Raw genomic sequence first — 17,199 nt, 5'->3', positions numbered from 1 at the left:
AACATGTCCACTTGTAGAATGAAAGCGGTAGGCTAAATTAATGTATACCCCAATAATATATTGAATAAACTAACAGGAATTACCATAAACAAACATTCTATATTATTGGGAAATGTCAAGGATTAAAGTTAACTGGACTACTTGTGATATATTTAACGTGGCACTGATAAACAAAGGCCAACATGTCACATAATGAAAGGAATGCGCATGGATTGGCAACTAGTGCGTCTTTATCACAATGGCCTTTTTGTAGTTTGTAATTTCCTTAAAATGATCTCAGTTTTCACTCTAACTGCCTAACAGAGAATGCCAACAAAAGCATTTCAGATAGTCTGGCAGTTTGGCCCCTTAAACAGATTGTCTCAGCGAAAACATCACTAGAGGGCGTAAAAGCTTCGGTCTCGCATTTAGCAACATCATTTGAGGTGGATTTGTGACGCTGTCATGACAGGCAAAAAAGAGAAGCAGGCTGGCCCATATGACAATTTCAACTGCTTCGTCGTCGCGTCCTCAAAACACTTTGAATGAGAAAGCCAGAGGTCCCGCCCCTCTGACCTTTTCCAATGGGAAGGAGGTGAGAAGAGAGGGGACGCAACGAGGCACTTGAGATTTACCCATACACAGAACAGAGCAAGCACGTTTTTCCGTGTCAGAATCGTGTCTTTGTGCTACAGGAGCGACTCAGACAGAATCATAGACATTGAATAGAAAAAACTACGCAAGGACAGACACAGACAACAAGCTAAAAGCTGTGTCCTCACAGGATCGAGCAATGTCTAGTTTAAAGAAAAGAAATTCGAATTCGTCAGTCGACCGGGATGTGGAAGACAAGGAGGTTACGGAGAAGATGCTCTCTCCGGCCGGAGGGGAGAATGGAAACTCGAGCCGAACGGGAGGCGCACCGGGAAGCCCGGACAAGGTATCTGTACCCGGCGAAGATAAGGTTGTCCTAGAAAGAACCATTACCCTGGTGAACGGCGTAGCTATCATTGTGGGTACCATTATCGGCTCGGGTATCTTTGTGACCCCGACTGGAGTGGTAAAGGAAGCCGGGTCAGTCGGACTGTCCCTTGTTGTTTGGGCAGTGTGTGGAGTGTTCTCAACCATAGGTGCCCTGTGCTATGCTGAGCTGGGCACCACTATTTCCAAATCAGGTGGAGACTATGCTTACATCCTTGAAGTGTATGGTTCCCTGCCGGCTTTCCTGAAATTGTGGATCGAGTTGCTCATCATCCGGCCATCATCGCAGTACATTGTCGCGTACGTCTTCGCTACCTACCTCCTCAAGCCCATTTTCCCTGACTGCCCAGTGCCCGAGAATGGGGCGAAGCTGATAGCCTGTCTTTGCATCTGTAAGTATCGAAGCCGATGCAATTCACTATTACCACACTAAGCACGATTAGAAGTTGAAACTGTTGTAGCCTACACGTTGCATCCCACTGGGCACACACTGGTTGAATGAACGTTTGTTTAAATGAAATGAAATTACGTTGAACCAACGCGGAATAGACGTTGAATTGACGATTGCGCCACATAAGGAAATCGTAGTATGCACTGTTCTCTTGGCAGCCGCACGATACTCACCCAAACGGAAGCACTGGGTGTACTTGGCTGCTGTTGAAAAAATACCGAGTTATTTCATCATCTTTGGTTAGTAGGCCTGTAGAATCAGCGTCACCCACACGCCAAAATGTCTCATCAAGCTCAAACGGAAATTGTATTTATCTTTTAGATAAGATAATTCATTATTAATAATGACAATAATACGAATAATACAAATAATACAAATAAAATAAAAAATCTACAATAGATTGCAAATTCAATTAATTCAGCCTTTTGTCTCAAACACATTGCGTTACACTATTAGCGCGTGCAATAAACAGGTCATTTCCATGTGAAAAGACCCATGAGCACCAACATGTGAAGTTCTTAGCAGCATGTTGAATTGGGTGTCAAATGAAAGCTAAGTCTATATTTTTGGGAAATTAAGCCATAGATAAGTTTTTCAACAATTTTCCATCATAAAAATTAGGAATAGGTAATGGCTTTGATTTCTGGTCAAACAGATGGAAAAGGGGTCTTAGAAAACATGTAGACTACCAGAAAAAGTATTTACGTCAACAATCGGTTGAAGTAAAGACCCCTGCCATCTCATATCAACACTTGAAATGACTTGCCTTCTGTAAGTTTAAGAAACATTGCCTTGTGCTTTTTAATGCCTTTAACAAAAACCCACATTTTCGAATTTCTCTCCGATAATGAAAGTTCACAGAAGTAACAAGTAAAGGGTAGACCTATCAATTAGTTATAGTGTTTTTACTGATACCATTTTTGTTACCAAATCGGTAACAGAATTACAGAAAAATCATCAATGGAATTACTGCAATTGAATTGGTTACAATGACAAATCATAGTAGTCACAAACCACAGGGTCACCCTCTACTGTCCTCCCTTCCACAGGCATACTGTTATGTTCAGCTCATAACTGTTTTCTTTCTGTGTCTTGTGGTCAAAGCGAGAGTGTGGAGCAGTCTGGACAACCCCTCCCTCCTCCTCTCTTTGTCTCTCTCTCTTTCTCTCTCTAGTTAAAGATTCAGTCTGGGATCTTAAGCACAACAAATTCATAACATATTGTATGAATTGGATTCGTAACATAGCATACGAATTGCACCCGAAAAAAAGGACGTAACATATATCATACAAACTGGATGATGCAGTACACAATTGTCGGTGCAGTAGCTCTGGTCTGGGGTGTTATATTATTGCGTTAGTATTTCAGTGGTCAAACTTGGGAGAGTTAGCTAGCTAGCACTACAACCAAGAAATGTAGCTTTCAACTTGATAAATTGGCTACAATGGCTAGCTAGCTGAGAAGCATCCAGCTGTGATTATCAGCGCTGACGGCGCCTGGTCTGCGAACCTCAAAGCGCTTAAGCATGCATCTTAGATGGTATTTTGCATCTCAGATGGTACTGTATGGGCGCATGCAACCTGTAGATGTTTGTTAGTCGTGTACAATGCTTGAGGCAGTAGCTTTGTTCCAGGGCGTCAAATGAAATCAAATTTTATTGGTCGCATACACATTTAGCAGATGTTATTGCGGGTTTAGCGAAATGCTTGTGTTCCTAGCTCTAACAGTGCAGTAATATCTAACAACACACAACAATACACACAAATCTAAAAAGTAAAATAATGGAATTAAGAAATATAGAAATATTAGGACGAGCAGTGTCGGATTCCGAAGTATAAATATACACTATACAAAGTATGTGGACACCCCTTCAAATTAGTGGATTCTGCTATTTCAACCTTACCCGTTCCTGACAGGTGTATAAAATCAAGCACACAGACATGCAATCTCCTTAGACAAACATTGGCAGTAGGATGGCCTTACTGAAGAGCTCAGTGACTTCAATGTGGCACCGTCATAAGATACCACCTTTCCTACAAGTCAGTTCATTACATTTCTGCCCTGCTAGAGCTTCCCCGGTCAACTGTAAGTGCTATTATTGTGAAGTGGAAATGTCTAGGAGAAACAATGGCACAGCCACAAAGTGGTAGGCCACACAAGCTCACAGAACGGGACTGCCGAGTGCTGTAGCGTGTAAAAATACTCTGTCTTCGGTTGCAACACTCACTTCCCAGTTCCAAACTGCCTCTGGAAGCAACGTTATCAGAAGAACTGTTCATCGGGAACTTCATTAAATGGGTCTCCATGGCTGAGCAGCCGCACACAAGCCTGAGATTACCATGGGCAATGCCAAGCGTCAGCTGGAGTGATGTAAAGCTCACCGCCATTGAACTCAGTGGAAACGCGTTCTCTGGAGTGATGAATCAAGCTTCACCATCTGGTAGTCCAATGGACGAATCTGGATTTGGTGGATGCCAGGAGAATGCTACCTGCCCGAATGCATAGTGCTAACTGTAAAGTTTGGTGGAGAAGGAATAAAGGTCTGGGGCTGTTTTTCATGGTTCGGGCTAGGCCCCTTAGTTCCAGAGAAGGGAAATCTTAAAGCTACAGCATACAATGACATTCTAGACAATTCTGTTCTTCCAACTTTATAGCAACAGTTTGGGGAAGGCCCTTACCCAACATCAGTGCCCGACCTCACTAATGCTCGTGGCTGAATGGAAGCAAGTCCCCGCAGCATTGTTCCAACATCTAGTGGAAGGCCTTCCCAAAAGAGCGGAGGCTGTTATTGCAGCAAAAGGGGGACCGACTCCATATTGATCTTTAACAAGGAAGTGTCCATATACTTTTGGTCATGTTGTATCTGTATATAGTGCCAGTCAAAAGTTTGGACACCTACTCATTCCAGGGTTTCTCTTTATTTTTACTATTTTCTACATTGTAGAATAATAGTGAAGACATCAAAACTATGAAATAACACATGGAATCATGTAGTAACCAGAAAATTGTTTAACAAATTCTTCAAAGTAGCCACCCTTTGCCTTGATGACAGCTTTGCACACTCTTGGCATTCTCTCAACCAGCTTAATGAGGTAGTCACCTAGGATGCATTTCAATTAACAGGTGTGCCTTGTTAAAAGTTAATTTGTGTATTTGAGACAATCAGTTGTGTTGTGACAAGTTATGGGTGGTATACAGAAGATGCCTAGAATGCCAGCATCCCGGAGTCGCCTCTTCACTGTTGACATTGAGACTGGTGTTTTGCGGGTACTATTTAATGAAGCTGCCAGTTGAGGACTTGTGAGGCATCTGTTTTTCAAACTAGACACTCTAATGTACTTGTCCTCTTGCTCAGTTGTGCACCGGGGCCTCCCACTCCTCTTTATATTCTGGTTAGAGCCAGTTTGCGCTGTTCTGTGAAGGGAGTAGTACACAGTGTTGTACCAGATCTTCAGTTTCTTGGCAATTCCTCGCATGGAATAGCCTTAATTTCTCAGAACAAGAATAGACTGACGAGTTTCAGAAGAAAGGTCTTTGTTTCTTGCCATTTTGAGCCTGTAATCAAACCCACAAACGCTGATGCTCCAGATACTCAACTAGTCTAAAGAAGGCCAGTTTTTATTGCTTCTTTAATGAGAACAACAGTTTTCAGCTGTGCTAACATAATTGCAAAAGGGTTTTCTAATGATCAATTAGCCTTTTAAAATGATAAACTTGGATTAACTAACACAATGTGCCATTGGAAGACAGGAGTGATGGTTGCTGATAATAGGTGTCTGTACGCCTATGTAGATATAAAAATCTGCAGTTTCCAGCTACAATAGTCATTTACAACATTAACAATGTCGACACTATTTCTGATAAATTTGATGTTATTTTAATGGACAACAAATGTGCTTTTCTTTCAAAATCAAGGACATTTCTAAGTGACCCCAAACTTTTGAACGGTAGTGTACATAAATGTTAATCTCGGCCTCACGAGTGGCGCAGTGGTCTAAGGCCACTAAAGATTCTGGGATCGAGTCCAGGCACTGTCGCAGCCAGCTGCGACCGGGAGACCCATGGGGCGGCGCACAATTGGCCCAGCTTCGTCCGAGTTAGGGGAGGGTTTGGCCGGCAGGGATGTCCTTGTCCTATCGCGCACTACTGACTCCAGACACGGTCGCCGACACATTAGTGCGGCTGGATTCCGGGTTAAGTGGGCATTGTGTCAAGAAGCAGTGCAGCTTGTTTGGGTTGTGTTTCGGAGGACGCACGACTCTCAACCTTTACCTCTCCCAAGTCTGTATTGGAGTTGCAGCGATGAGACAAGACTGTAAATACCAATTGGATACCACGAAACTGGGGCGAAAAAGGGGTAAAAAAATATATATTTATTTGTTTTTTATTTTCACCCCTCCCCCACTACATGGCAAAAAGGTAGGCCTCACTTGAAGCCTGACCTAAAGTTAAGGTGCTTTTGAGTGACATCGGTAGAGCGGTTGAGGCTAGAAACACAATTCACGTATGGGATTGTTCAGCAGACGCTCCTGATGAAGCGTCTGCTCAGCCACGAGCTCTGGGCATGCAGCGTTTTTAATTTCCTTCCTTCCATCAATCTTATTTTCATTTGGCCTATTCTGTTGTATTTATTTAGCCTACCCCACCACTAATGCACAGATATTTTATGAGTCGTTGAAGAAATAGGTCACATAGCCTGGGTAATTGATAGCAAGACAATGAATGAGCCCATGCAGCAGCACTGGAGACGTTTTCATGTCTATATATGCTATTGTTAAAAAAAGACAAATCTAGATTAGAGAAAAAGCTATTTGTTTTTTAACACAGCGGCTGCAAATAATCTGGAAAGTCCTTGTTTAATAGCCTACGACATGTTGTTGAAATGTTGAAGCTTCTTATGATAGCCTACTTCAAAACCAAATGGTACATAATCACAAAAGTGGATGGGGTGTTAGCTAAATTATATTTTTAAACAAAAAATGAATGGAGCAAATTTGGATTTGTAGTTTTTCTTCTTCCTGTAAGCGCTGAGTGGGAATGGGAGACCAGAAAGAAAGAAAAGTCTGTTTGAGATGACCAGCAATCTCCACAATGTGAAACTGTTTCGGATTTTGTTGGCAACTTATGCGTCTGTCTATGATGGCTAGCTCTATGAATCAATATTGTTGCACTAATTTTCCCCCCATTGAATGAAATGTATTCACTTTGGCATCATGTCTTTGATGCGTATCTCTTGGCGTCAATATATTGACACTAATATTCCCCCAATTGAATCCAATGTACTGTATACACATAAGCGTCATGTTTCTTGATGTATATCTTTTAGCATTAACGTACCAGATTGAAGCTTTTCAGTTATTATATTGAAGTATTCACCATCATTGTAAACCCTAGGTATTTTGTTGTCTTGACAAAGTAATTTCTGAATATTATTTAATTCATTTTAAGGTTAAAAACGAACAACCAACTGTCCCTCATTTTAAGGTCAACCCTGTTACGTGAACTGAACTCTTGTTTTAATATGGTGAAACTATTCCTTTTTATTTTTTTTACATTGAACATCTAATAGTCAAATCATAGTGTAAAAACAGGTGAGCTGGTTCTACTCTTTTTGGCCATTTTCTGGTGTTTTGTGGTGGAAAACTGAGTGTAACATGTCATCCATGTTACCCATAGATAGCCACGCCAAATACCCTTTTATGGTCAACCCTGTTACTTTATTTGGCACTAAATAGGCAGTTACTATAGGATTTGTTATTTATTTAACCTCTTGAGATGGTAGAAAGTGTTTTTTATTAAGTTGAACATTAACCTCTTTATGACAGAATGTAATTTTTTTTTTTATAAATGTTTTTTTCCCCCAAACAAGTTACACTACTCAAAAGGCAGCTAGTTGGTGGAATTACCCAGTTCACATCAGGGACCCATGATGTAATTCCGTTACCAGAATTCTGTTACCTTAACGGATGTAAATCCACTTCACTTACTGTAGTTCAATAACCAAAAGAGATTGTTTCAAACTCAAGGTGTCATTATATAGCTGACACCCCATTCTTTCTGCAGACATCTTTGAATCCTCAATTCGGAGTCGATATCTACCAACGTTTTTGAAGAACGTGGTCGCATAAAAAACTGAAGGAGATTTTACCGTAATTCTGTTACCAAACTTTGCATCTGCACAGTTCTTCCAATAAATGTGTTTTTGTAAATTGTTCAAAGTAGTCCTTGTGCATGGTTTGTTAAACTTTAAAATCAATGGTTTTTTTTGGGCATACACATACATATACACATCTTTTTAGAATATATTTGCCTTTATTATTCCCCGCAAACCTTACCACCCCTCCCCCAATTGGAGTAAATTAATAAACAATAACACTTAGGCTTCTACTTCCAGCTTATACATACTATATACATTTTACAGACACAATCTATTTTACAATAGTTATATTTAGTTTGTTTTTAGTCCTGGCCTTCCTCTATTTCTGATTTCTATTTGAAGCTGTGCTATTTCACAAAATTTCTGAACCTGTATACATTTTAAAAACCCTGTATGTTTTACATTTGTTAGCTTGTTGTTATTAGTCCCACCCTTCAGCTCCATTCAACCCCTCCCATCTATCTCTTAACACCATCCATTTTGGATTTCTATTTGCCATATATTTTTCAACTGTGCTGTAATGCTTCACAAAAGTTATGAAATGTTCTATTCTCATAGTTTCTACAGATTGTAAATTAAAGAAACATTTTTGCTAAAATAATTATTATATTATTGATCGATTGACTATGACTTTTCAAATCACCCAGTATTGCTACAGTATCTGCAGTGTTAGCTCTAGGTAAATGTTGCAATTCTTCAGCCATTCCTGGACTTGTGACCAAACACGAGCTACAAAACAAATGATCTAATGACTCTGCCTCCTCACAGCAAAATCTACAGAGCTGGGAAGATTGTATCCCCCATATATATAACATTCTATTCAAACCCTGCCATGATTCTCTTTCTGCATCTAACCCACTGAGGGTTTTGGACATTGTGTGATCAGTGTTCATTACCACTTCCCAGTGGATGCTGAGTACCAGACCTAACAGTACCATGTGTCAATACAGTTTGAAATGTGTGGGCAGCGGAAGCGGCAGCGGCATACATTGCAGGGCTGTGGTACTGTACAGATTGAATTCAAGCCAGGCTCATGGCTGCTCCTGCCTGGTGGAAAAAGCTCTCACAGACTGTGTGTGTGTGTGTGTGTGTGTGTGTGTGTGTGTGTGTGTGTGTGTGTGTGTGTGTGTTGTACGGTTCAGTACTTGCGCTAGTCTCTAATCCCTATTCTAAGTGTGTAATCGCCAGTGACCACATGATAAAAACTGAGATAAGGCCGCAGCCAGGCCAGGGCGAATGTATAGATAAAGAGAGAGGATTGAAGCCATGATGTTGTTAGTCTAGTCTGCTTATTCTGGTCTTGGTGGTTGACAGGGTCAGTCTGGATAGCCAAGCCACTCTTATCCACATTTGCTGGTCTATTGAGTTATTGTGCTAGGCTACAGGGTTTGGCTGAAAGACTTTGAGTTATTGTTCCTGTGATCTATTTATTTAGTGCTTTGTAGTTATTAGGTCACTGCTTTAGTGCATACTGTAGGTCCCAGTAGTGAGGTTTTATAGAGTGACCCCCTGGCTGGCTCTGTATGGCTTCTTTAGTGGGTTGTGGGGAAACCTCAGTCTCAGTCCATGTGGTGTGTTTCGGAGGCTGAGAATCTGAAGCCTGTCTGCCCTGATCCTACAGGCAACATCACTGCTCTGCTCTCTCATTCTCACTCTCAGCGGGAGTGTGTGCTTTCGCGTTTATGTACCATTCTTCCCAGCCTATACTGTACTCTCCCACACAGGCCCTCATTGTGCTGTGGGTCCACACAGAGGCTGTTGGGTTCCCTATTGTTGCCCGGGCTGATGTACGGCTTATGGTGCTTTGAAGTGTTTGTTAGTTCATCATTTTTAATGGGGAGTCTGGGGGACAGGGAGAGGAGGCTGGGGGACAGGGAGAGGAGGCTGGGGGACAGGGAGAGGAGGCTGGGGGACAGGGAGGGGAGGCTGGGGGACAGGGAGGGGAGGCTGGGGGACAGGGAGAGGAGGCTGGGGGACAGGGAGAGGAGGCTGGGGGACAGGGAGGGGTGGCTGGGGGACAGGGAGGGGAGGCTGGGGGACAGGGAGGGGAGGCTGGGGGACAGGGAGGGGAGGCTGGGGGACAGGGAGAGGAGGCTGGGGGACAGGGAGGGGAGGCTGGGGGACAGGGAGAGGAGGCTGGGGGACAGGGAGGGGAGTCCGGGGGACAAGGAGAGAAGGTTAACTTGGGTCAAACGTTTCAGGTAGCCTTCCACAAGCTTCCCACAATAAGTTGGGTGAATTTTGGCCCATTCCTCCTGACAGAGCTGGTGTAACTGAGTCAGGTTTGTAGGCCTCCTTGCTCGCACACGCTTTTTCATTTCTGCCCACAAATATTCTATAGGATTGAGGTCAGGGCTTTGTCATGGCCATTCCAATACCTTGACTTTGTTGTCCTTAAGCCATTTTGCCACAACTTTGGAAGTATGCTTGGGGTCGTTGTCCATTTGGGAGACCCATTTGCGACCAAGCTTTAACTTCCTGACTGATGTCTTGAGATGTTGCTTCAATATGTCCACATAATTTTCCATCCATCATGAAGCCATCTATTTTGTGAAGTGCACCAGTCCCTCCTGCAGCAAAGCACCCCCACAACATGATGCTGCCACCCCCGTGCTTCACGGTTGGGATGGTATTCTTCGGCTTGCAAGCCTCCCCCTTTTTCCTCCAAACATAACGATGGTCATTATGGCCAAACAGTTCTATTTTTGTTTCATCAGACTAGAGGAAAGTACGATCTTTGTCCCCATGTGCAGTTGCAAACTGTAGTCTGGCTTTTTTTATGGCGGTTTTGGAGCAGTGGCTTCTTCCTTGCTCAGGTTATGTCGATATAGGACTCATTTTACTGTGGATATAGATACTTTTGTACCTGTTTCCTCCAGCATCTTCACAGGGTCCTTTGCTGTTGTTCTGGGATTGATTTGCACTTTTCGCACCAAAGTACGTTCATCTCTAGGAGACAGAACGCGTCTCCTTCCTGAGCAGTATGACGGCTGCGTGGTCCCATGGTGTTTATACTTGCGTACTATTGTTTGTACAGATGAACGTGGTACCTTCAGGCGTTTGGAAATTGCTCCCAAGGATGAACCAGACTTGTGGAGGTCTACAATTTTTTGTTATGAGGTCTTGGCTGATTTCTTTAGATTTTCCCATGATGTCAAGCAAACAGACACTGAGTTTGAAGGTAGGGCCTTGAAATACATCCACAGGTACACCTTCAATTGACTCAAATGATGTCAATTAGCATATCAGAAGCTTCTAAAGCCATGACATCATTTTCTGGAATTTTCCAAACTGTTTAAAGGCACAGTCAACTTGGTGTATGTAAACTTCTGACCCACTGGAATTGTGATACAGTGAATTATAAGTGAAATAATCTGTCTGTAAACAATTGTTGGAAAAATGACTTGTGTCATGCACAAAGTAGATGTCCTAAACGACTTGCCAAAACTATAGTTTGTTAACAAGAAATTTGTGGAGTGGTTGAAAAACGAGTTTTAATGACTAAGTGTATGTAAACTTCTGACTTCGACTGTATAAAAGCAACAGCTACCATTAATAAGAAGGAGCTAGAAGTGTCTTATGTTGTGAGCTACTGAGTGGCTAGGACAGGCAAGCCCCATACTATTGTGGAAGACTTAATTCTTCCTGCTGCAGCGGATATGGCTGGGACAATGCTGGGGGAAAACGCCCACAAAACTATACAGACAATGACTTCATCAAACAACACTGTTTCATGACGCATCAGTGACTTGGCAGGAGATGTTCTGAAACAATTACTGCTTTGCATACAAGCCAGTGAATTATATGCGTTACAGCTGGATGAGTCAACAGACGTGGAGGGCCGGGCACAGCTCCTGGTATATGTCTGTTACGTTTATGGGGGGTCAATTAAGGAAGACATCCTCTTCTGGAAACCAGGACAACATGAGAGGATATTTTTAAAGTACTGGACAGCTTTGTGACATCAAATGGACTTTGGTGGTCAAGATGTGTTGGTATCTGTACTGATGGCGCAAAAGCCATGACAGGGAGACATAGTGGAGTGGTAACGCGCGTGCAAGCAGTTTCTCCCGACACCTCTTGGGTACACTGCAGCATCCACCGAGAGGCTCTTGCTGCCAAGCGACTGCCTGACAGCTTGACCTTTTGGACACAACTGACCTTTTGACCTTTTGGACACAACAAGGGGCAAAGTATTGACACGTTTTTTTTTTAATTGAGAGACGAGCTTAAAGTTTTCTTTACTGAACCTAATTTTCACTTGTCTGATCGCTTGCATGATGACGAGTTTCTCACACGACTGGCCTATCTGGGTGATGTTTTTTCTCGCCTGAATGATCTGAATCTAGGATTACAGGGACTCTCCGCAACTAAATTCAATGTGCGGGACAAAATTGAGGCTATGATTAAGAAGTTGGAGCTCTTCTCTGTCTGCATTAACAAGGACAACACACTGGTCTGTCCATCATTGTATGATTTTTTTTGTGTGTAAATGAACTCAAGCTTACGGACAATGTCAAATGTGATATAGCGAAGCACCAGAGTGAGTTGGGTGCGCAAATACGCTGGTACTTTCCCGAAAAGGACGACACAAACAACTAGATTCGTTATCCCCTTCATGCCCTGCCTCCCGTGCACTTGATGACATCTAAACAAGAGAGCCTCATCGAAATTGAGAACAGAACAAGCGGTTCTGTGAAAATGTAATTTAATCAGAAGCCACTGCCAGATTTCTGGATAGGGCTGCGCTCAGAGTTTCTTGCCTTGGCAAATCGCGCTAAGACGCTGATGCCCTTTGCAACCACGTACCTATGTGAGAGTGGATTCTCGGCCCTCACTAGCATGACAACTAAATACAGGCACAGACTGTGTGTGGAAAATGATTTAAGACTGAGACTCTCTCCAATACAACCCAACATTGCAGAGTTATGTGCATCCTTTCAAGCACACCCTTCTCATTAACCTGTGGTGAGTTATTCACAATTTTAGATGAACAATTAAGGTTTTATATGTAAGATGGTTAAATAAAGAGCAAAATTATTGATTATTATATTATTATTTGTGGCCTGGTCCTATAAGAGCTCTTTGTCACTTCCCACGAGCCGGGTTGTGACACAAACTCAGACTCATTCTTATGTTTTAATAAATGTATCGTATAGTGTGTGTGTGTGGGCAGGCTTACAATGATGGCAAAAAAACAACATTTGAGAGTGCGCTGAAGGTTGAATGTTTGAAGGGGTACGGGACTGTAAAACGTTTGGGAACCACTGATCTAGACAGTAGTCAAAAATAGAAAGGAATAACTCACACCTCTTTTTCTCTATTCCTCTGTCTCTCTCTCTGCCCAGTGCTGTTGACTGCTATAAACTGCTACAGTGTGAAGGCAGCCACGCGGGTCCAGGATGCCTTCGCCGCTGCCAAGCTCCTTGCCTTGGGCCTCATCATTATTGTGGGCTTTGTGGAGATTGGCAAAGGTAAGATACAGCCATACATAATCACTTACACTACCACACTCTACAAAATGCCCTTTACAGGAGGAGGTACACAGTGAAAACCAAACAGACAAGACATAAAGTGCAATTGGAGAGGAAAGGAATTCAGGGCCGATAACGATATAGTCTGAGTCACGTGATCAGAAACAGGAAGTGGCGGCGCCTCTTGGTTTTTCATCCCCACAGAGGGGAAACAGCTTTATTTTTTATGATGTCATCTTTTGGTGAAAGATTCAGCAAAACATTTGTTTAATTTAGGAAATCTGTTCCCAAGTATTCCCTCAAATAAAAAAAGGGTCATGACCGTTTCTCAATGTAATCAAGGTATGACATTTTTGTTATACTCTAGTACTAATCTCTTTTTGGGCTTAATTGTGGTCAATTTGCAGTGTACAAATTATTATAATTATTATAACTACCATTTGCTCCACCAAAAATCTGCCTTTTGGCCGAATCTAGTTGCCTACCCCTGCCCTAGAGAGTGATCCCACTGGGCACAGACATCAGTTCAAAGTATAGTTTTGATTTGGTTGAGTTGTCAACTAACGTGAATTCAACATGAAATCAACAAAACATGTCACCATGTCATTGGATTTAAGTTAAAAGTTGGGTGAAACAAATACGAAATTCCCTAACATTGATGACTTTTTACAAATCCAATCAATTTTGAACGTTGATTCAACGTCAACACATTGATTTTATTTTTATAGGCGGGGTGGAACTATTTGAGGTGTGTCCTTAAAACATGATCCAAAGTGCTAGTTTCATGCAACACTGATAGGAATATTTAAGACCAACCAAATGCTAGTTTCAGCGGTAACACGGTTGGTTATGGTATGAATTTTGACAGCGTAAACGTAGCCTTTCCAGCCGTGACGCACAGTGCCCATATTTTGAAGAATCATGTGCACAAATACAAAACAAAATTACATACAATAAAACATATTCATGGTAAGTACAGCTACCATTTTGTAACATTATACAAACAATACATTTCTTCTTCTCCCCCAGAAGGGGCTTATGGGCCACCTTGAAGTCCCCCAGTCAGGCTGATTTTAATGTTGTGTATAAGTAATTATGTTCGAATTTAAGGTATCATTGAAGTGCAACAAATTGCACTTCTTAAGACCTCTGTCCTGGAGACGACTGAGATTTTGTAACCTGATGTTATACTGTAGCAAGTTAGCAACTGCGAATTTCTTTACAGACGTGTGTGGTCAGTGCATGGGTGAAAATGTGTGATTCAAGATGCCACCCTCCTTCAGTGTACCAAGACTGCAAAGTCTAAGGTACATCAATTCGCACCGCTGCTTATCGAATAATTTCTGAGACTGCTAACCTTTCCCAGGTAACCCTGTGCCCTAAGGGGCCAGATCCCCTCTGTTGGGTGAATATGTGTAGTCATGGCCAGCTGTGTAGCCATTGCTGGTCCTGGATCTTTCTTGTTGACCTGCTTGTTATCACAGCTCTTCCCCCTCTCCTTGTTGCCCCCAGTATTTGCCATGTCGGTGGCCTCTCCCATGTGACCTGGGCCATGGAGAGTTACTCTAGTCTAGTTAAGCTGCAGATGGCCCAGAACAGAGCGGCACGTTTTGCTCTTAATTGTAATCAGAGGGCTAATATTAATACTATGCATGCCAGTCTCTCTTGGCTAAGAGTTGAGGAGAGACTGACTGCATCACCTCTTCTTTTTATAAGAAATATTAATGTGTTGAAAATCCCAAATTGTTTGCATAGTCAACTTACACACAGCTCTGACACACACGCTTATCCCACCAGAAATGCCACCAGGGGTCTTTTCACAGTCCCCAAATCCAGAACAAATTCAAGAAAGCTTACAGTATTATATAGAGCCCTTATTGCATGGAACTTCCATCTCATATTGCTCAAATATACAGAAAACCTGGTTTAAGAAAAAAACAGATAAAGCAACACCTCGCGGCACAACGCCTCTCCCCTGGTTGACCTAGATAGTTTGTGTGTCTGTATAGATATGTAGGCTACATGTGCCTTTTTATGTATGTAGTTGTATGTAGTTCTGTCCTTGAGCTGTTCTTGTCTTATGATGTTCTGTTTTATGTCATTCTGTATTATTTTTCATGTTTTGTGTGGACCCCAGGAAGAGTAGCTGCTGCTTTTTCAACAGCTAATGGGGATCCTAATAAAATACCAAATACATATTGAATTTGGGCAGGCTGGGGCTGAAGCTATGGCCTGGTGGATGCGATTGGCCAGGTTGGCTCAGGCTGAACTGTTCCGCAGTCAGAACTGCTGACTGTGGTGTGGCGTGCCCAGAACACTGCCTGGGATTGTTCTCCATTCAGAACCGGAGCACATACAAAGGGAGAGATAGAGAGACTATGAAAAGAGAGAGAGTGAGCAGGAGGGAGAACGAGACACTAAGATTTGCATTAACTCCTGGCAGGCTTTACTGACGGAAGTTGGAGTGAACCAGACCAGCAACGGCCATTCTTCTGGAAGAGCCAGTGACTTAGTGAAGCGTAAGCTTGCCTGAATGAATCAGTCAGCCGATGGAGGTTGCCCCCAGGGTCACTCAGGGCAAAATGTAGACAATTTGATGATATTGATTGTTGAGTGAGGCATTGAGCGCTTTGAGTCAATGTTTGTAGAATATGATTGTGTCTGATTTGGGTGCTTTACCATCATGTGAAATCATGTGTTTTTGGTGGGGTACATCTAATTACTATGTTTGAAGTGGTAGTAAGGAGTAAATGTGGATACATCTGAAGTCGAGCTGCCAGAGAGTAACGAGTCCCCTTTTGAAGCACCAGACTAGATTCAATATACCATAACATTGGTGGTGCACTTACATATATTTTTGTTAAACATTCTAAGATGGCTAGGTGGATTTAAGACTAGCAATAATTCAGAGATAAATACAATATATAACTCTGTATTCCTGTCTTCAATACAGCAGCTTCACTCTCCTCCCCTCCATCCACATGGTTCTTCCAGAAGTCACATACAGACGGATGGTAGGTTCTGTGAAGGGGGGAAAATACATTTTAATAAAGAAGAGCTATGTGTCAACAAGATCGTTTTCTATCGATGAATTTGTCAATTAATCTCTTGCATGCCCCAATGAGCATGGGACAACACTGCTTACTCTCAGCTAAGTCCTCACAAACATATAATATTGTACTTTTTTTTCTAGGACAGATCTTTCAGATAGAGGCTCATTTTTATGAAGGTTGATCATGGTAGTGGTTCTCTTTAGTTGAATGCACAAACTGTAAGTCACTCTGTGTAAAGCATCTGCTAAATGATTTAAGTGTGTTTGTCTGTCTATATCTGTCTGTGGGTGATAGTCGTTTTATTGCCCTGTGACTGACTCAGTGTTGTGAAATATCCCTATATTGAGTTATTAGAGTCCTCCTGCTGCCAGTTCAGGGCTGTTGTATGGAGGAGGCTCTTCCAGAGCTGGTCTGGTCTGGTCTGGTCTGGTTGGGACTCCCTGGGTGGGATAAATAAATCTAACCACAGAGATCAAATGAACGCTCCACTTGTCTTTGTCTTCTCTTCTTGACTGAGAGACATCCTCACTTCAGTGCATTTTAAAATGCCCGTTATCTACAACAGACCGTCGTCTAGGGTTAACGGATGAAGGGTACGATTCTGGGTCATTCCTTCATTTGGTAATAAGCTCTACCAGGTTAATGACAACAGGATTGTTACAAAAATAATCTCATTAGGCTACTCCAACGACACAGTTCCTTTTCAATCAAAAGCATTTTTGTTTGTCTTTGGGAGCCAGTCTTGAGTCCTCTGTAGGGACATTCCTTGTCTGCGTGTCTCTTGTGTGTGTCGCATGTGCGTCTCTATGTCTCTGTTTGAAAACAAGTTTCTCCCCTTGGCTTGTTATCAAAGAGGCAGCCCAGTCTTGGTTTCGCCATCACATGTTATCTGCTGGTTCAGTTGAAGGTACGGTAGTCAGTAGTGTAACGGGATCTCACAATGGTTTATTTACAACCTGACCCAGCTGCTCACCGTGCTGCTGTGACTGACTTTAACCCCTCCCCAAACACACGTGGCTAATCATATCAGGCCTACCTGTTTCTACCTTTCAAGCACTTGTTTAAAAGGTTAAACCAGATATGTGCCATGCAGTCCACCAGCTG

At 42.5% G+C, this 17,199-nt stretch overlaps 1 protein-coding gene across 1 annotated transcript in view; it reads left to right on the top strand.

The window, feature by feature from the left end:
• Nucleotides 1-442: 442 nt before the first annotated feature.
• Nucleotides 443-17,199, top strand: part of LOC106560933 (large neutral amino acids transporter small subunit 1) — a 29,333-nt gene continuing 12,576 nt past the window's right edge. Inside the window, exons 1-2 of the mRNA XM_014124400.3 lie at nucleotides 443-1,352; nucleotides 12,917-13,042. Coding sequence (XP_013979875.1) covers nucleotides 773-1,352; nucleotides 12,917-13,042 — 706 coding nt within the window. The 5' untranslated portion in view covers nucleotides 443-772. The remainder of the gene's footprint in view (nucleotides 1,353-12,916; nucleotides 13,043-17,199) is intronic.

This window comes from Salmo salar, chromosome 10 (assembly GCF_965601325.2).
Source record: "Salmo salar chromosome 10, fSalSal1, whole genome shotgun sequence".
Taxonomy (NCBI): Eukaryota; Metazoa; Chordata; class Actinopteri; order Salmoniformes; family Salmonidae; genus Salmo; species Salmo salar.
Note: the sequence above shows the minus strand (reverse complement) of the source record. Positions and strands in the feature narration are given on the sequence as shown.